At 47.4% G+C, this 20896-nt stretch overlaps 2 protein-coding genes across 3 annotated transcripts in view; one reads left to right on the forward strand and one right to left on the reverse strand.

Annotated features, from left to right (window-relative positions):
* LOC131084154 (bifunctional heparan sulfate N-deacetylase/N-sulfotransferase 3) overlaps window positions 1-20896 on the forward strand; it is a 162916-nt gene that overhangs the window by 125274 nt on the left and 16746 nt on the right. The window lies entirely within an intron of this gene.
* Window positions 11052-20896, reverse strand: part of SEC24D (SEC24 homolog D, COPII coat complex component) — a 41782-nt gene continuing 31937 nt past the window's right edge. The window contains exons 12-23 of the mRNA XM_058025330.1: window positions 20019-20210; window positions 19331-19424; window positions 17803-17919; window positions 17334-17501; window positions 16781-16877; window positions 16038-16183; window positions 15359-15497; window positions 14829-14947; window positions 14001-14180; window positions 13676-13867; window positions 13131-13220; window positions 11052-12730 (exon numbers count right to left, since the gene is read on the reverse strand). Of these exons, the coding sequence (XP_057881313.1) occupies window positions 12590-12730; window positions 13131-13220; window positions 13676-13867; window positions 14001-14180; window positions 14829-14947; window positions 15359-15497; window positions 16038-16183; window positions 16781-16877; window positions 17334-17501; window positions 17803-17919; window positions 19331-19424; window positions 20019-20210 (1675 nt within the window). The 3' untranslated portion in view covers window positions 11052-12589. The remainder of the gene's footprint in view (window positions 12731-13130; window positions 13221-13675; window positions 13868-14000; window positions 14181-14828; window positions 14948-15358; window positions 15498-16037; window positions 16184-16780; window positions 16878-17333; window positions 17502-17802; window positions 17920-19330; window positions 19425-20018; window positions 20211-20896) is intronic.

Consider the following 20896-nt stretch of genomic DNA (forward strand, 5'->3'; position numbering starts at 1 on the left):
CTCCGGCCCCGTGTGGGGACCCCAGCGAGGGCGGGGGCGCCGGGCTCCGGCCCTCAGGGCTTTATTATTGCCCGGCACCCCGAGCCCCGCGGGATAAGGGAAGGAGGAGAGGGGAGGACGGGGAGACAGGAGAGATGGGGGTGGTGAGGACGGGGAGGGAGAGGGGTCGGAGTGAGGAGGGAAGCGGGAGAGGAAGGGAAAGGCCGGGGGGGGAGAAGAGGGACGGTGGAGAGAGGAGGTATAGAAGGGAGAAGCGGAGAAGGGACAGGGCAGGAAGGAGTGTCGGGGGGTAAGGTTTGGGAGGAGAGGAAAGGAGCGTTTCAGGGCGAGAGGGAAGGGGCAGAAAGAAAGGGGAATACACGGAGAAGGAAGGAGGGGTAGAGAGAGGGACAGAAGGGGAGGCCAAAACCTCCGCGCCTTACCTGCGGAGCCCGCACAGGGAGCTCCGTCCGCACCGTGCTCTGAGTGAGCAAATGGCGGTTGAGGCGATTTCCGGGGTCTAAATCACCTCGGCCCCGCCCCGCGCAGCCGCTCTGGGGCCCCGCGCACCTGAGCTGGGCCCGCCCTGCACACCTGAGCTCGGGCCCCGCCCCTGGTACCGCCCCTTTTACCGCCCCGCCCCGCGCCCCCGGATCAGTCAGGCCCCGCCCCCTGATCTGTCAGGCCCCGCCTACTCTGCCGACCGCCCCCCTCCCCGGGATGGGGGCGCGGCCATCTCTCACGGCCCCGCCCCTCACACCTGTGCCAGCTCCGCGCCCGCACCGGGGAACGGCCGCGATCCCGCAGCCGGCAGCGCCCCGTGCCCGCGGCCATCCCGGGCCCCAAACCGATCCCCGGCCCGGTGCCGCTTGGATCCGCCCGGCGGGGGAGAGGCGGCACGCCCGGCACACCCCAGCGGCGCTCTGCCCCCCGGCCCGGGCACGGTGGCCCCGCCGCAGCGCCCCCTGCCCGCGCTCCGTGGCCCCGCCCCTCGCACCTGTGCCGGCCCCGCCCCCCTGTCCCCGCTCGGTGCCGTGCGAGCCCCGCCCGACGGCTGCTCCCGCGGGGACCGCTCGGAGCCCGGGGCGCTGCGGCGGGGCCGTGACCGTGGCCCGGGGTGCGGGGGCCGAGCGCCGCCTGGGTCTGCCGGGGGTCCCGGGCGGTGCCGCCTTTGCCCCGTCGGCATCGTGACCGGGATCGGTACGGGGCGGGGGGAGCCGCTCCGGGCGGGCCTTGGCGCCGGGTCTGACACCGCCGCTCCCGCCCCGGAGGAGCGGCGGAGAATCCGGCCGGGACGGCGGCGGCCGTTCCCCGGTGCAGACTCGGAACCGCGGCCAGGAGCGGGCCCGGCACGGGGGCTCCGACCGGCACCGTGTGCTCGGGGAGCGGCCCGGCCTGTGGGCTCTGTCCCCCAGCTCCCCGGGCCGTGACATGAAAGTTTGATAAGGAAGAGTTAATCCAGGAGAGGAGGCCATTCCATGAGTCCGTAATTATTTGTTTTCAGCTTTCACACATAAACCATCACGAACAGGACGTGGTTATCTCCTGCATCGGCACGATTTAGTCCCGAGCTGCAGCTCACTGTCAGTGCAGATCCCTGGGAGAAAAGCCAGGGATCTTCCATAAAAACCAGCTCTGTCTCCGTCCCGGGGGTGAGGGCTGGGAGGGAACACCTGGCCTCAGGGGGAGTGCAGGGTGGATTTGGGGGCCAGGGGTCTCCCTGCAGCATCTGGATCTCCATCCTTCCCTCTTTGCTTCCCTCTCGTCAATTGCCCCGGCAGGACTCTGAGGATCCGCTGGATCTTCTCCTCTTCCTCTAGAGTCTCTTAGGACCCAGAGGATAAGATGCTGAATTCTCCTTTTTCTAGGGACAAAGGGAAAGCTGCACTGTAGGGAGACCCCACAGAGCTCTACAACGCTCCCAGCAAAAGTCTGGCAAGGGGCTGCAAAGCAGAGACCCCAACCCAGCAGCGGCAGGAGTGAAACCCGAGGGGCAGCCTGGATCTGAGCTTCCAAGGACATTTGGCATTGCCCAGCAGCACCGGCGGGTTTGGGGTGCTGGCATCCCAAAACAAGCGTGTCTCCTTCCTCAGGACCAGCCAGTATCCTAAGCACACAGGGCTTTCCACTCACTCACTCACGGGGTGCACGGAGCGCTTTTCCTCCCCTTGTGGCCCGTGGTTCTCCCGCATCCCTCACAGAGCCCGAGGTCTCAGGGCCGCCCATCCCCGTTTGTCCAAGTTCATGATTCAGTCCGGAGCTCTGAGGCCCGGGCAGCCAGGCTCAGGGCCAGGCCGAGGATGCTGCTCGCCCTCTGGCTTAATCCTTCTCCCAGCGGCTGCCCCTGCCTCCACAAAACCCCGGCATGGGACTCCCGGTGCCGCTTCCCTGCCGGCAGGAGGAGGAGCCGGCGCCAGCATGAGGGCAGCCCTGGCCCTGCTGCCGCTCCTGGCCGCGGCACCCCGAGCTAAGGGAGGTGATCCCGGGGCTGGGCCGGCCCTGGGATCAGGGGCAGGCGATGGGGCCTCAGCTCCAGAGGTTTTCAGTGGCCTCCCCTCTCCCAGCCTGCAGCCAAACCGCTGGGCAGGAGCAGAGAGGGAAGGGAAGGGAAGGGAAGGGAAGGGAAGGGAAGGGAAGGGAAGGGAAGGGAAGGGAAGGGAAGGGAAGGGAAGGGAAGGGAAGGGAAGGGAAGGGAAGGGAAGGGAAGGGAAGGGAAGGGAAGGGAAGGGAAGGGAAGGGAAGGGAAGGGAAGGGAAGGGAAGGGAAGGGAAGATGGGTTGGGATCCAGGATGCCGCTGTGGGGTGATGCTGGGGGGACGTGGGATGGGGAGAGGACAGAGCCACAGGGATTGGTGTTTTCCTTCCTAAAGGAAAATGGGATTCCCTGACCCCCGTGGCAGGCACCATTCCTGTGCAAAGCTCACCCTTGGTGGAGACAATGCTCCGCCATCCTTTGTTGCCTTCTCAGCTCCACAGGGAATCCCCCAGCTGCCAAAACCACCTAAAACTTACCTTTGCCACATGGCTTTGTACAAGCGAACACAAATGCCACAAGCTGGGATCGGGAGTATTTTTAATTTATTTTATAATTCAGTTTATTTTCCTTTAAATCGTTCCTTGAGTTAGTTTGGGATGACTGGAACAGGAAGCTCAGCGCGCAGAGACTCTGCCTGTGGCCTTTGGTGTCCTTAACCTCCAGCCGGGACAGCAGGACACGAGTGCACATCCCACGCTCAGCTCAAGGTCTCCATTCTCTCCCGGAGCCCTCCTAACGAGGGGCCCATGGGGACGCCCCGGCCGGGACCCCTCCTGAGGAGCGCCCGGCCTGACCCCGGTGCGATGCAGGGACAGCCCAGGGCGGGCAGGGCGGGGCCGCGTTGGCATCTGCGAGGGGAGAGCCCAGAGCGGGCCCGACCCTTCCGAACCCAGACAGGGGCGCCGGCTCCGGCCTAGGGACCGGGACTGCCGCACGCGGTGACCGCAGAGCCCCCCATGGAGATCGGATCCAGCCGGCAGGAGCAGGTGCAGCCAAGGCAGCCCATTCCTGCCCACCGAGAGATCTCCAGCACTGCAGCCTGGTGAGGCTGGCACACAAATCCCTGCTCTGGGGCACAGCAGCGACTGCAGCGCATTCAGGAGAAGGCACATGCACTGATCGTGGCTCAGTCCTGAGGCTGTGATCGAGGCAATTTATCCTGGATTAATCAAAATTAACTACCTGAGAACAGTAACTGCCGTGTTCTTTAAGATAAGATCCTCTTTGAATTTGGTTTACTGCACTTTTCTGAATTGAAAAAACACATTTCCTTGTCATTCCTGCCAGTCCCTTCCAATATTTAAGTACTTGAAAAATAGGTTACCTATACTAAAGTAACTTCAACTTATTTACATACTTATTTGCTTTCACAATAAATATATTTTCTAAAATACTCTAACACTGGTATCATTTCATGTGGAATTTTCAAGTCATTCCCTTCAGGCAGCAGGGGGAATGTTACTGAGTGCAGTAAAGCCAGCCCAAGTTTTGTACTTTCCCAGGAATCAAATCATCTGTCTTGATTTGATTTCTGGACCCAAGCAGGTTTTGGTGGAATGGCATTTATTTTGCTTAGACAGTGAGAAAACACAGCTCAGAAATGAAAGTATTTCAAATCATTCACAAATAACTGCAGGAATGTCACTGCAAAAGGAGCTCAATAATGAATTAAAACAGCATTACCATTCCCAGTTCCTTACATGTGGTATCCACAAACACATCACAAATTTGCATTACAAAATCCTGACCATCAGCAGGAACTCGGGATTCCCAGTGAGTTTTTCTGCCCAGAAACCTTAAAACAAAAACTCTTAAAAGCAATCAAGTGGGAGTTAAGTGTTGGTAACACAGACATTACTCATGACTTGGTTTGAAACACAAAAAACTCCCAAGCAAACCAAACCAACAAAAACAAAGAAACCCAAACATATGAACAAAAACCCCACAAACTGAATTGTGTTTTAATTAGGGCTGCTGGTACCAATCTAATCCCAGAGAAGTGTCAGGAAAGTCAGAAGCCATCAGAATTTCAGCTTCAGTCTGGAACAGAAGCAGAAAGGGCCCTGCCTTTCATCTCCCTACAATTTCAGAGTCCCAGCACTTGCCAGACATCCTACTTGGGATGCACCTAAACAATCTGAATCCTCAAATAACACCATTACCTGGGCAATAAAATGGAATTTGTGTAGGTTGTTTAGGATCTCCAGAGAGTACAGGGCAGGGGGAGGGAGGGGAAGCCCAGTGAATGGGAATACAAAGTGAAATTGGAACTGAGGCATTTTGGGAACATTGCTGAGCTGAATGGCAACTCAAAGAGCCCTCACTAAGCAATGGATAAAAGCCCCAAAACTGCTTTATTTTAGGCTTGGCTGCACAGGGAACTGTGTGCTAATAAACTGAATCATCAAAAATAAATTGTTTCCACGTTCATTTCTTTAGAATGAACACCTGCACCACGGTTCCACCACATTCATTAAAGCTTGTGCTCTGACATTGCACAGGACAAGTTTGGAGGAACTGTGCTCTCTGTGCAGAACTGGGCTGCTTGCTTTTCCACAGGGAAAGTTTTCCTCTCCCAGAGCAGCAGCTACCCACAATGATGGGGTTTAATTAGGGACAACTTTGTGTACAGTGCTCAGCTGCAGGGGAAGAATTCTGAGAGGACACCGAGGAATCCAGGCACATAATGCTAATGGATTTCAGCCACTAACTGAATTACTGAAGGACATTGTTGAATTCCCTTATAATGAATTAAAATTTGCTGACCAAAGACAGCTATAAGCTCCTTTTTTTGTTAGAATTTAAAAGAATATTAAACAAGAGATATATTAAAAATGTTTGGGTTTTTTTTTAAACTAGCACAAACAAAAATAAACACACCAATATTTTACAATAGTTTTACTCGAAAGGAAAAATGTGAGTTCCTTTCTTCTCACCTGTTATGGAATTAAAATATTTAAGTACCATCTTCAGATTAAAGCTTGTTATTTCTGTTTCAGACTGGAAATGTATTAGTGATCCAAACAGGATTGTGCTTTTCCCAGCTATGTGTTTTACTCTAATAAAAGTTTTGTCTCTTCACAAACCCTACCTGCTCATGCACAAAACAGCATTCTCACTAATTACACAGATCATGCCTTGCTGCAACAAGCAGGGTTTTGGAATTCCCACAGGTGCTGAAATGGTGGCAGCAGAGCCTTTGCACAGGGACATTGTTTGCTAAATACAATTGCTGATTTTTCAGTGATAAGCAATGACAGTTCCAGCACATCTCATGGAGTCTGATCCGGTGATAATTTCAACCTGTCTCAGCAAACTGAACTTCCCCCAGCAAGGACACATTTAAAGCCTGCCCAGCACTTCAGGCAATTCTCTGCCCAGGTCTGAGTTGTGCTGGGAGCCCTGGAAAAGGACATTTACTGAGCACACACCAAGGTCTAACTCCAAGGCTTCTCTGCTGGAGGAGAGCAGCAGATGCACTATGCCACCTCCAGAGGCATGCCATGCCCTGCCACATCCTCACTTAAATACTGATTTTAAATGTCAAAAGTAGCCTCTTTTTCTTGGAGTTCTGGTCCAGTTTTTTTCCTGTTACAAAACAAGTTTCCTGTTGGAAAAACCAGGATGATCCTTTACATGAGAACGTACTTTTTTTTTAATCTGCCACTTCATCTCACTAAACACAATATTTGAGAAGGGATATTTTTCAGTAATTTACTCCCTCAAGAGAAATTTACAGCAACTCAACTGATTAGGCATGAGTCTAAGTAAACATGAAAATGCTGATATGCTTCCAAGTGCCTGCACCCACTTAATTAGGTTTGGTTTGTATTTATCTCTCAGCCTGTGTGCAGGTCTCCCATGTGGCAGGAGCCCTTCATTTCCTTCCCACGTTCAATGCCACCTCGCCCTGCACAGCTCCTGTCCCAGTCAGGAGGGGACAGTGCCCCAGGCTGTGCCCCAGCAAAGACAGAAAGGATTATTTGGCTGAGAGCTGCCCAGTCACGGCTCAGGAACCGCTCCCAGCCCAGCTGTGCCTGAACCATTCCGGCAGCTCCAACCCTGCTCATCCCGGGGTTTTCCAGCACAGCCCAGCTCGGCACAGCCGGCCCGCGGAGAGGCTCCAAACGCGGCTGCACTGCCGGCTCTGGGAGGCGGGGATCGCAGGGAAGGGCTGGGAACGGCCAGGATGAGGTGCGGAGCCGCAGGGAACCTTTAACACAGGTACGGAACCCGAAATGGGCACCGGGCAGCGGCGGGACCGCGCCCTCCCAGCCGCACATCCTAGAGAGGCACAGGGAGCATCCATGGGGTGTGGGTGCACCCGTGGGGAGCCCCGGACCCACTGGGGGCTCTGTGAGCATCCATGGGGTGTGGGTGCACCCGTGGGGAACCCCGGACCCACTGGGGCTCTGTGAGCATCCATGGGCTGTGGGTGCACCCGTGGGGAACCCCGGACCCACTGGGGGCTCTGTGAGCATCCATGGGCTGTGGGTGCACCCGTGGGGAGCCCCGGACCCACTGGGGGCTCTGTGAGCATCCATCGGGGGGTGTCTGCACAGCCCCAGCCCCACTGGGGGCTCTGTGCCAACGCCCACAGCTACGGCCCAGCTTCTCCTCTGCCCTCATTCTAAGGAAATGCCACAAAGTTCTCTGTACCAACAAGTGAAACTGGCATTCTGTAACTCAGGAATCCCAGCTCTCCTACTCCACATTTTTCACAGTTTCACAAACAGAAAAGCATCACTTAGCTGAATACCTCTAATTATCTCTTTTACAAAGATATGTAACACAAAGTCAAGAAATGCAGCCGCAAAAGAAAATAAAAACAAATATTTTTGCTAGTTATTTTCCTTTCAACTGTATTAAAAAGCCCACAAAGGTGCTCCTGAGGACACAAAAACATTGAATTTCTTACCTAAGAGATGTGCAGAGTCACGAATCAGGTGCTTTCCTCCTTGCCGAAGCCCTCCCTCATGGTTGGATTCTCTGGCAGGTTTCCAGTTAATTTTAAATACAACTACTTACCTGTGCTCACCTCTTTTCGCCAACTATTAGCTGGCACTAGTGCTAACACACCATATACACCCACTGTATACAACCTTAAATCCCAAAGGGCAAGATTTCACTCTGCAAGTATAAGTTCTTTAGGGAAAAATGACCTCTCCTTTCTTCTACCTTCTATTCATGTTCTCAGAACAGCCCCTAAATGCCAATCATTTCCATAATGATTCCATGTTTTTCCAGCCTGTGACTCTCAGCCTTGCCAGGAGAGATGGTGGCTCCCAACCACATACTAAGGGCAGAGCAAGCATTTACACAATAAAGCTTCATTAAAATCTTCCCTTCTCAAAGTATAAATGTTATCTGGAAACACTTGGTTTAAACCTTAACATCAATTCTAGGGGGAAGAAAAAAGATCTCTTGATATTTTTGAAAGAAGAACGTTGTTTCTTAGTCAGCCTCATTTAAATTGTAGTTTACACTGGCTGTTTGGTGGAGACAATTTAGCAATTAAAGCCTGAGACATTTTCTAGCTACCTGAAGTTCACATTCCATGAATTAGACAAAAACCTTGCACTTAAAGGAAAAGCTGCTGAGAGCACCTGAAGGCTGCAAGTTACCATCGCCCTCAGCCTCCCTCAAACCCTCCCACACCAAATGGAGACATAATACTGAAACACTTTCATAAAAGCTTTTCTCCTACTGCAAAATAATTATCATATAGATCACACAAAACCATCAGAACTATTACAGACCAGAAAAATTCCAATAAACTTTTGAAGTTTGTGCATATTTACAATTGCTTCCTTTCTCAGCTGTTGCCCATCTATAATTAACACTATAAAAACAAAGTACCTTTAAAAAAAGCAGCACACACCCGGTCACGGTGTCACAGTCCCGGCTCCAGCAGAAGGCAGATGGATGAGGAACGCTGGCGTGGGATATCATTGTCCTTAGCACCTTCACCCCTTGGATCTATCCAAAGCATTTGTAGCAGCTTTCCAGTCACGTTTCAGTGACAGATATAAATAAAATCACAAAATCTACAAACTCACTGGGATTTCAGGAACAGTTCTCGGCCAGGGCTCCTGCCTTCCCCTCACGCACACACTGCGTGTCTTTAAAGCTTGCTGATGATTCAGGCAGAAATCATTGAGTCCATTCACATTTAATGACTTCTTCAAGGGCTGTTTTACCACTTTTCGAGCTATAAACTCAATTATGTATATTTTTTCTCCACACTTGACGAGGAAATTTCCGCTCTGGAGCGGGGCTGTAACACTGACCGCAGCTGACGGGGCTGCGGTGATGGCGGCGATCCCGAGGCAGGGCCGGACGGGCTCGGGGAAGTTTGAAGGGCAGCCAGGGCTTCCACAGGATCCTGGGATCCCCCACATCCACAGCAATGAGGTTTCCAGGGAGGCAGCCCGGGAGCAGAGCGGCCAGGGACGGCAGCTCCCACACCTCGGTCCCGTTTTCACGGGAGGGGCTTTTGCCCTCGAGGCTGAGACGGCTCCGAGCCGGGCCCAGGGCTCGGCTCTTCCCGGGCTGAGGCGGCTCCGAGCCGGGCCCAGGGCTCGGCTCTTTCCAGCCACAGCAGCTCCCACCGCCTCAGAATCCAAGCTTTCAGCAACCAGCACTGAAATATGGTGGTTCCTTGGAAAATTCCTCCATCAAGAATACCAAGTTTTAGGTGAAAAACACGAGATTCTGAGTGTGTCACAGCCACCTCTACACCTACTGCCCTTAGTGACACCCATCAGGCCTCAGAGTCCCCCAAGCCCCGAAACAGCAGAACCAGCTCTTTTTTTTGCCACTGAAATGACTTTAAATTAGATTAGAGCTGTCTGGATAGGCAAACTTTGCCAGCAACTTGAGATATCCATGTTGTTAATGAGCGACTGACCACATGCCCATTAGACTGTAAAAACATCAGCTTATTTTCTCAGTCTCTGGGATTTGGACCATACAGAAATGGTGATTAGAGATGAAAAGCTTTTAATCCCAATAGCAGTTGTCAGAAATTTCTCCCTTGTAACACTTGCAGAGGAAGGGGAGGATAAGGTTCAGAATCACTAGCTGATGAGTATTTCATTTGCACAAGTAAATGAAGGCTTAATTTGAGCATGCTCTCCTGGAAGATAAAAAGCCTGATGAGTTTCTTCCTTTCTGCTTTTATTAAATGCATAATGCTTCCAGTCTGATTTGTGCTGCCTGTCTAGACCTTGTCACGTCTTTCCATTCTGGAGCAGGCTTAAAATCCTTGGATTATTTTATACCCTGTGAATTCAGTGAAGGATTCAACACCTGCACTGACAAGGTACTCAGGATGTGTCAGCATTTGGCTTCAGAGGGAATTTAAGACCCCGGTCACGTATAGATCATTGTGTGTAAATCAGCCATCAGCTGGAGAATTCTGTGCACTCTCTGACAGTGTTGGGTTATAAGAAGCTGGCTGGAATGCTGGTGTGCCGTGCAAGTTGGCAGTCAATGCTCTCAGGGGGTTGTTCTTCCCCAGCACCAGTTCTTAGTGTGTGTTCACAGGTGCTGAATGCTCTGTTCAGAGGAGTGGAATTCAGGCTCCAAAACTGAATGAGCAGTTTTGAGATGATCATGGAAGTTAACTGGCAGTAAATAATGGAATTAATTTTAGAGTATTCAGCTAGTTTTCTATGCCCTGCTATAGATTTTAATATCCTGAGAGCACTCTAAAAAAGGATACATGAACATTTCAAGCCCATTGCACTGAAAAAATCTGAATCCCGTGGCTTTATAAAGATACACTGAGTAATCTGAAAACGACAGATAAATGAACCCACTCTTTCTGTATACAGTAGAAAAGGTCTTTTCTCCTTGCAAAATTACTGAAATTGGTGGCAACTTTATTGCTTTAACAGAAATGGCAACTGTGTAATGGGCTCAATATTAACTTAATGTGGAAGAGAGATGCACTAATCCTTTTCATAACAGGGTCATTTTCATGGGCTGAAAAGAAAGCAATGGGCAAGTTCTGTGAAACACAAAGTAATTCTGAGTATAATTACTACAGCAATGAAAAAGGAAAAAAAAAAGGCCTAATTTGTGTAAAACTGAGTTAAACACTCCAGGCCTGCAGTTTATGGTGAAGCCAAGCACTGCCCTTGTAGTACGTGTGTGTGATGCTTGTCACTGCCATGACTGCTGTCACCATGTGCTGTTTTCTGCACCATGTGACGCCTTACTGCACGTAACACGGACCAGGCAGGCCAGAGCTCTGCTGCAATAGCTCCGCCAGCAGCAACAGCTTTGGCTTACCTGAGCTTGGCTCTGAACAGCCCCTCTTTGAGACACTTTCCTTCACTTGGATTGTGTCTTCTCACCATAGCCATGGGTGGTGACAGCAGCACAACACACTGAAAATGCCCGAGGCCATGTAAGCTGCCTGTCTTGAGAGTCACAGTAGGAGAAGGTGACCTACAGTGAACTCACTGCTGGATGTCATGGCCATAAAACCATGGAGAACTTGGGATGCATGAAAGAATAAACACACACACAGATTATATATTTAATAATTACTTATTTCTTTACACAAATGTTGCTGGTGTCGTTTTACAAATGAAATGGCAACGAATACTTTTTACAGGGTAATGTCTACAGCTAAAAAGTGCTTGTCTTGGCAGCTGAATTCAGGCTGAGGACTCTTTTGTAATACAGCCACTTATTTCAAGAGCTCTTGAATGGCTGTATAGGTAAGCTGTTGAACCAAAAACCTATGCATTTTCACTGCTTATTGTGGATATTAAATAATTAATATAAGTAGCAACACTAACATGTTTAAAGGCACTTTTTTCTTTACTGAGGCTTAGCCTTACTTTTGAGTGTTTTTTGGCTTTCTTTGAAACACTAATTTATATAATAATAGCTTTCCAAGCTTGGCAAAGTTCAAACCTCATGTTCAGAGGCATTGGTCCTAAAGAGACAGAGAGACTGATGAAGTATCTGAGGTAAACAGCCATTCCAAAGGCTCTGGCTTTCCAAATACTACCTTCAATATTGGTATTAGCAAAGGCTAGTTTTTCAAAGCAGTGACCATTGATTAAATCAGTCATGGGAGAGGAGGTCACTGTAATAGAATTGGTATTAAATAAGGTTTTATAGCACCACAAATAACCTTTGGTTAATGTGTCAACTGTCTCACAGCTGATCTGCCACAGAAATTTTGAGGGACAGGTTTTTCTGAGTTATGTTGGGAATATTCCAGTTAGCAAATGTACTAAATGAAGCCTAACCTGTGCAATTTTGAAAATGTAATTAAGTAGTACGCTAAGCTAATTGCTGCCCCCAAGTGGACAGAATTGTACCATAATAGTGTGACATCATCTGCCAAAGGTGGCAAAAGGATTGTTTGATAACTGTTCTTCCTGTGATCCCTGTTGTGATTACACTTACTCAAGTCCAGTTACAAAACTGAGGCATTTCTGTCTCCTGGATAACCCTGGCTGTGGAAGGGTCCCTAGAGCTCTACTTCCGTACACCGTAACACTTGTCCCTTCCAAGGAAAAAGGGATTTACTTTACAGAGATTTGCTTCACAGGAAGGACTTTGAAATCCTTCAAACTGAACTACATGTTTATTTCAAATCTGATTAAACTCCATGTCCTCACTTAGAAAAAGAAGTATTTTGTCTTTTTTTATCCTCTGTACAGATTCTGATCATCTTTCCCAGCTCTGGTACAACTTACGACTAGCAAAAGGAATAACTGAGAGTTTTCTAAATTGTCTTTTAAGAAAGGTACACCATATATGCTCTTAAGCACTGGTAGTCTGAAATCTGGCAATTCATCTAGAGAGTCACTACTCCCAGAAGATTAATACCTGAGTGCAGAACTTCCTATTCTACAGCTTAAGAAATAAGCAGAATACTCAGGGAGAGGTGAGATCAAATGAAACTGTACAAAAAGAGCACAGAAAAGGGTCAGTAAAGCACAGCAGAAGGCCTGGGTCTGGTGGAGCTGTGGGCCAGCCTTCAGGCACCAAAAACTGTCCCTCCTGCAAAAGCAAAAAGGAACTGAACATTTTACTTGAGTTGCCTTAACTGAGCAGCTGGCTGATCTCTTTGTGAATGCACACGAGGAAATCCACATACGAGGCTCCTCCATAAATATTCTTGTCTTCTACCAGGAACTGGCGGAAAAGCATCTCTGGCTGCTCCCGCTGCTTCACTATCATCAGCTGCAGGGATAAAAGATACAGCCAGATAATTTTAGGATGTAGTCAGACTACATGGCAGCACAGTTTTCCTATGTAAGGAAAACTGTGACATAGTAAGAGACACAGTGGATGCTCTTGAGTTGGGGAAAACCCCCAAAACTAGTAAATCTCCACACTGCAGAAGCTGGAGAGACTAAGGGAATTGAAGAGTGCAGAATTAAATGGTTATCCTTTAAACCTGAGTACCTTTGAAAATCAGTCTTGATTTGGAATAAAGCACATTTGAGATGCCTGTGCCTACAAATCATGCTGGAACTCATCTACGTGCAGGAAGACTCCTGATACCTAAAAAACCTTTTACAGCCACAGGAACGTTCCTTTGAACAAGTATGAAGAAGGAGTTGAGGCAAAAAGCAGTTACCTTCATAGTGTAGGGCTTTTGGCTCTGGATTTGCTCCAGGATATGCTTCAGTTTCTTAGAAAATGGATTGTCCAGGTTAGGCAGGGATGTCTGTCAGAAGGAAAGCAAGTTTTTATAGTCCACATCTTTAACCAAGACTAGTTGCTGATAGTTACATGCTAACTGTGGATTTCACACTAAACCAGGAAAACCCATGTCTTTCACTAGAAGGTGTCATCTTGAGGACTCATTTTTCAGTTTAAAATAATTACTATGTGAAAATGCATCACCAGGAAAACTTAACTATTGCAAAGTGTTTTGTTCTAATTTTAGTAATACACAGTTGAAAGGACTGTAAGAAGATTAAAGAAGTTGTGAAAGCTTCTGTCCTCTTAAGTGTTGGTCAAAGTGTCAAGTTTTATGTAACTAAAAAGCAATTCTGGTGTCTAAACACCTTCTGCTGGTCACCTGCTCTTGCTTTTAAGGCTGATGGATGAGAAAAGACCTCACTTGTTTCTCTGACCTGGTCTTGCTAAATGCTCAATTCCTAGCGTGCATCTACTCACGGCCTCGGTGCTGATGTGTGCGAAGGATGGCACGTTGAAAAGGCCCTGGATGAGCTCTGGGGACACGCTGGCTCCCAGCCACAGGAACATGCTCAGCCCGTTGGCCAGCAGGAAGGCCCCTCCCTCGGAGAGGCGCTCCTCGGAGCAGCGCACGGCACCTGGCACCGCGTCACTCTTCAGATCCAGGCTGTGCTGTGGGGCAGGAGACACAAGAGCTGTGCAAATGACCTGAAAAGTAACTACTGAAAGGCTTGGTACATCACAGTGGCTCCCTTCCAGGTCAGAGGGGTTAGAAATTAAAGTGAAAAAATGACCAGTGACTCACAATTGGCAGCAGCAGGGGGTAGAAGTAGAGCTGTGTGTCAGCCACCCCCATGGCCATGACCAGCTGGCGGTGGAAAGCCCTCTCATCTGTGGGGATTTCAGGCCTGCCGGCCAGCACACAGCTCTTCAGCAGGCAGTTCATGTACACGGGCAGCACCTTCATTGTGTCTGGCAGGATCAGCTGAGAAAACAAGACATTGAAAAGGAATCCAACAGAAATTATTTGCTCTGTAAGCTGTAGTTGCTGTCTTGGCTGCTGTCATGTCCCTGGAACACTGTTAGTTTTTGGGGCATTCTCTGGAGAACTAAGAAGAGAAATAGTGGTCCACAATAAATGGCTCTGGTTTTTGACATCAACAACGAACAGTTCACTGCCCAGGCTTGTGGTTACTGGCAGCACCTCTGGGATAGAAAAGCTTGAGTCTTTCTTTGAATTGAATCACTAAAATGTGACTGAATAAATTAAATGGAAACAAATAAGTCACTCTGCTTAGTGAAAAATTAGAATACTACAACCATCCATAACAACATAAGAATTAAAAATGAAAGCTTTGTGAGTCAGTGCATAATTCCAGTAGGAAGAAAAAGGCTGGCTGAGCTCCTTTGTGAGTACAGGCGTCAGTTTCATCAGTGGCATTGCCTTTTGTTCCAGAACAACAGCTTCTGTGTGCTCTAAGTGCCAACCATGGAATCCCACCTGTCATTAATTCTGTTTGAAAGAAAAGGACAAGTCTGTCCTGCAATTTTGCTTTCTGGCTCTGCTGATGTTGTGGGGTGGTTGTGCACTTGTGGCAAAGCCTTGGTGGGTAAGACTGGATGCAGGTTTTACCTGGCTGACAGCTGCTGGGCTGGCACAGTTCTTCTTGTAGCAGGCTAGCATGTGAGCAGTCTGATTCATCAGGATGTCCCTGACAGTCTTCAGGGGCTGGCTCAGAATGGCTTTAAATGCTACAAGCACAGAACAAAAGTGCGTGGTAAAAAAGACACTCTCTCAAAGTATCTTTGTCTGGTGCTAGTTTCTGATTTTACAGACTTGAGGGCGGAGGCTGCTTTTCAGTCTCTTCTACAGACATCCAAAAACCCCACCAAACCCCCAACACTGCGATAAGGATGTCCATTGCCACTTACTGTACCCTGCCCTGTTCTGTATATTACCTATACACAAGTACTACTGTCATGGCAGTTTGTCTAAAATCGGTAATTATTTGTCTTTTCAATTTCATAATACTTCAGGAATTGCTCAGGCATGGAGCAGCAAATTATAAAAAATTATTTCCCACTAGGTAATCACTTCAGCCCCCTTTCCTTCCCCTCATCCATGCCAAAGTAAAAAAGGGAAAACCTGCTCTGCTGCTGTACCTGACTTAGCAAAGAAGTTGATAAGGGCATCAGTCTCACAAGTCCTGTAGACATCAGCTAACTGGGAGCTGCAATTCAAACCAAGGTTGTGGATGCGGATTCGCCTCTGCCCGCTCATCGAAGTGTACAGGACAGCACACTGCAACAGAGGCACAAAGTGTCACCACGGGCCACCTTCTCTGGGCACACAAGGCAGATGACAACTTCTGCAGCCAGGGCAGCCTGGCAGTACTGCTGGCAGCACTGGCGGTTCTTAGGGACACCTATCAGACATTACAGAATAAGTTATTCATATTAAAATTATTCAAAATCCTACAGTCCCTAGAGGGGGAAATGAGGTTTAGCAATAGAGCTGCTCTTGAACAGAGAGGTGACAAGGAATGCCACAGCAATAACAATTGCCATATAAGTAGCAATGAGTCTCTGTCTCCACATAAACTTAATTACAGAGAAATGGAAAAAATGAACAGCTGATGAGGTCTCAGTGAGTGTTTAGAAAGGATTTGGGTACCCCTGAATAGAACATGCAGCACAAATGTAGGGGAACACACTTTTTACTAGTGGTGTTATGGCACAAGAGTCTGTGCAAGTTGTGCCTTGTTCCACCATCACTTTTCTACTCTGGCTGCAGAAAGTCTTGCTTACCATTTTAAGTTATACATGAATTAGGGTTTTTTACCTGAATTAAGGCCCCAGTGTCTTCATTCAGTTTGTCATCATGCTTGAACTCCACTGTCACTGCTTTGTCACAGTCAACCGCTGCCATCTCCACATCCGTGGTGTTGTTCATGTAAATGGCCCCAAAGAAGTCTGTAGCCCTGAAGCCTGCAGCCAGATTAAAACACAGCATTTAATTTAAAAATGGCAAATTAAATTGACATCACTTACTGAAGCAGGAGCCATTTCCCTCAAGGCTTTACAGCCTCAGGAGCCCCAACAACTGTCCTTGCTGATGGCATTTTTGAGAGTTGGAGAAAGAGAAAAAGCTGTCACTTGGACACCCAGAGCTTCTGCCCTGCTGGTTTGGCTTCTGGGTCTGTCCCTTTCTCTAATACTTGCATTTGAGCTAAGAATGAATGAAAGAAGCTGGATAGACACAGGAATGTCATTTGAGTACGACAATGAAGGCACAGGGCAGCATCCAGCAGCAACACCTTTTTATACAACTTCCTTGCAGTCAATGCTGTGTGTAGAGTGAGCAGAAGCCTTCAGATTTGTAAATCACATACAGGAAGTGTGTGTGTGTGTGTGTGTGTGTGTACATATATATGTATACAAGTACCAATATATACACACACAGCCATGGATTTTGTCAGTCTATTAATTTTCAAGAGGTACAAAATGAAATTAAACCAGCCTGATCTTACCAGCAATTTGCATGGCACTACATTATTTCAAGTTCATTCCCATGGCTCCTATTACCTGTACTTGTCCGAACCCTCATTGTTGCATCAAATCCCATCTTTTTCTGGAGGTCCTTCCTGAGGTCACTTAAGAACTGGGGGCTGTCAGTTTCAAGCTGCAAACACAAAGCACAAGGTTCAGAGGTTCAACACCCAAGGGCAGCAGCACAGCAGTGACCCAACATCCCCTGCCATGATCCCCATCTCCCCACAGCAAATCTGCTCACAGCTCTTGAGTCCTTTAAAAAGTATTTCAAATGTGATTGTTAACAGAATCAGTATATGCAAGTGTCCATCACTCATCACCAGGCCTGAAAATTAACTGGACATTCCTGCACTTAATCTTTCAGCAAAATTTTAGGATGCCAACCAGTTTATTGCTACTTCAAGATCCAAAGTTGAGCCTGACCTGCCGTTAAATTTGGATTTTAAACCCTGTAATTGATAACCAGGTTTTCCAGACTCACTCTGCTTTTAAGTTAAATGTCCAAGGACACACTGAAATGAGATGAAAAACAACAGCAAACCCCCAGCAGTTACTATGTGAGAGGCAGGAAATCCATGCCACTGACCTGGAAATTGTTGTACTTATACAGTGTTCCACCGGTGTACATCGTGACAAGGCCCATGGAGGCTACATCCATGTACTGATTTGGGAAGAGGAACAAATTCACACAGCAGCCATTGGCCACACAATCCTTGGCTAAGGCCTCATAATTTCCCTGTGGCTGGAAGAGGGTCTGCACAGGAATAAAAATACAAGTGCCATCATGTTAGATATTAATCACAACTCAAAGGGCCAGATGAAGACAAAAGGATGAAGTGGAAGTTTGAAGTGAGGCATGGCTGTCATCCAAAACATGCTTCCCCTGCCCATGGAAACAGGGAACACCTCAGTACCTTCCTGGAGAACCCATCACTACAGCGGTATCATATAAACAAACATTTTTGTGTGAAAGAAAAAAGATTAAAAAGGACCAATGCCCTGTTAGAGAAATGCAGTGTAACAGCAGTCCCCTCTTTGCTCAGAGCAGAAAATACCTTTTCCTTATCTGTATTGAGCAGTTTTTTGTCATCTCTGTTTTTCAGCTTCCCTGGCGCTTCGGCAGTTGGCAGAGAAGAGTGGAAGATGAACAATTTCCCAGCACATTCTGCAGCCTGTTCCAAAGACACCACATTGGCACGTTTATTCCTGCAGGGTTAAGGGGCCCACATCCACACCCTGGGGGCTCAGGGAACAGTGGGTGCTTCCTGCAAGCTCCTCTCAGCTCAGGAATACATCTCCAGGCTCACAGCCTGATGGGATAAGCCCCCAGGGAAAGGGGGCCTTTTCTCTCAGGAAGTAGCACTCCAGCACACAGGTTTGCTGCCTGAGCCATTCCAGCAGCACTTTCTCCAGAGGCAAAAGGAGGAGCTCCTCTCTTGGAGACTTTCCAATTGGACACAAGCATTATGCAATGGGCACCACAATACAAACAGTCAGATTGGATCAAATTAAAAGGAAATGCAACTGAACAGAAAAATTCAGTTCAGGCACACTGGTGTTCCATATACATTTTTATAAATGGGTGACAATTCCATCCCTGTAGCAAGTTCCACATTGAAATCTACACTGCCAAGATGCAGGCACAAATCATAAATCACCATATTCACAAAATATTCCACCTTTCAAAATCAGCTGTGGCATTCTGGCAAAACCAGAAGTCTCTCTGCTATGGCAGAAACACAACTGAAGGTAGCACCTGATTTTTCAAATGGCTGAAATTTCACCCTTGATATTTCAAGAACCTTTACTTTTCATCACGAATGACAATTTCTTCAGTTTCTTTGAAGAAGACTTCTGCTGAAGGCTGAAAGACTTCCCAAATACCTGTTTGTCCTGATATGCAGATGAATTAGTGATACCAGTTTGACAAAATTTCTAAAATACGTATTTTTAACAGAAGCCATTTATTCTTTTTAGACAAGAACTGTTTTCTTGAGCAAAGGTATTTGCAGATTAATAATTCAGAGAAACAATCCTTAGAAATTATAACTTAAAAATCCTGAGCTAAATTAAAATGTTTAATTAAGAGCTGCTTTCTTTTATAGCCATCATCAAAGGCAATTTAGATTTGTTTTGTAGAAGTCTATTATTATTATTATTGGTATTATTGGTATTATTATTATTATTATTATTACTTTCCTGCCCTTCACACATGCAAGGACTGGGTACCTGTGCAGACACAGGAGTATGGATTTGTTCTGCTGTGGTAACTGAACATGTCTTTATTTTTCTTAAACGCTGAACAAGAACCTGACTCCTGCTCCTCATCTTCTCCTAAACATCTCTCCTACACAGAACAGACTCTGGGGACTGGTTTCCCTCAATAAGAACATCTGGGAACAGATGTTATGCTTGTCAGTTCTTATTCTGACTGCAGTGGTTGGAAGGTACTGTTAGAAGAACGGAACATTAGTGCTGGAAAGACTCAACAACCTTTTCCCCCCTAATTTCCAGTTGTGATGGGACTGGCTTTTAGCAAACCTGATTTCAGGCTGCTTCTCTGACAGAGAGGAACGTTCTAACCTTTAGTGCTTCCATGCCAGCCTGGATAACTGGAGCGAAGATGGTCTCACTCTCGTTAGTGTCTGCAAACAACTCTGGGATCTGGTCCAACAAGCTATGAAAGAGAAAGGATCAGTGTCTCAGCTGCTCAGTGTAAGGTAATCCCCAAACACGCCTTATCTTCACACAGGAAGATGTTGATCATGAAAATTTATAGTGCAAAAAATAATACAAATTTTCCTTGTTCAGTTTCTTAGGATCTAAGCCAGAATAAAAGAAAATATGCATTTTTTATATCCATGAGATGCACTGTTTCAAAGCTTGAAACCTAAAGGAACATGCAATAAATAAACAGCTAACCATTAAAGTAGTTCTGCTGTGCTGTGAGGACTCCAGAGTTCCAACACCATATCCAGGTGCACATCATGTGCATTGCAAGAGGGAAAACACCACACGGCTCAGAGCCTCACACCCCTCCCAGCTCTGGGGCAGCACAGCTGAAAGGTGCCTTACACCTGGCCTACATTCCAGCTTGGCACTGGAACGCCATGGCTATTGCTTTTTCTTTGCCTCAGAGGAGCAAACGCAGGGCTTGAAGCATCTGCAGGCTTCTGAAGTATTTCAACAGTCACCTGTATGCCCCCAAACCCAACTAATGCACATCATAAGCATTGACATCTTACTCTCATGAAGTATAATTGCACTTTACTTGGTAACAACTGATCGGGATTCCTCAAAGTCAACCAGGAAGCCATCCAGCAAAGGAACAAAAACTTCTGCCACATCTGTGACCACCATCATCTGAGGCTGAGCTAAGCTGCTTTTTACATTGAAGAAGTGGAGGACCTTGTTATAAGTGACAAAACCAACTCGAATTGCTGAGGATTCTTCTTGCTCTTCTCTGTAAGAAAAAGAAAACCCAACTGGTTAATTCTGAAATCCTGACCTTGCAATAACAGTGCAATAACAGCATCCCTTTGACATCCAACCCTGCTCTCAGATCATTATCTGTACTGGGAACAACAAAGCAAACAACAACCAAGCAGATGTAATGGCCTCAATCTTGGCCTTAGGTCAAATTCCAACACCTCAATAAAATCAACTCCTCTATTGTTTACTCTTTGAAAAAAGGTAATAAAGTTACATCAACCCTATCAATGGTGCATCCCATTCAAACAGTCAAAAATCCCAAAGATAAAGAATAAACCAGGTTGACATCATAACATGGCAAAGAAAGAGCAGCACAATTAGTTACTGAGCTTGATGAGGACAGAGTGCTATTCAATTTCTGTACATACAGCACTTTGCTACTTCAAAGAGAAGCATCCACATCATCCCCGTCCCAAAGGTGTTACAGAGCAGGTGTTTGGGACCTTTATTCCAGATATTGATCTTACCAGTGTCAGTCTGCACTGCCCCACTACCATCAAGTTCCATCACTGTTTTAAGGGTTAGCTTTAAGCAGCCAATTGTCTCTGCAGCTCACACTCTAGTTATTTTAGAAGACTCATAAGGAGAAACCTGACCCACATGCACAGAAATGCATAAAAATACTTTTTGTTTTATATTTTTAATTATATACCTAAA

Source organism: Melospiza georgiana, chromosome 5 (assembly GCF_028018845.1).
Source record: "Melospiza georgiana isolate bMelGeo1 chromosome 5, bMelGeo1.pri, whole genome shotgun sequence".
NCBI lineage: Eukaryota > Metazoa > Chordata > Aves > Passeriformes > Passerellidae > Melospiza > Melospiza georgiana.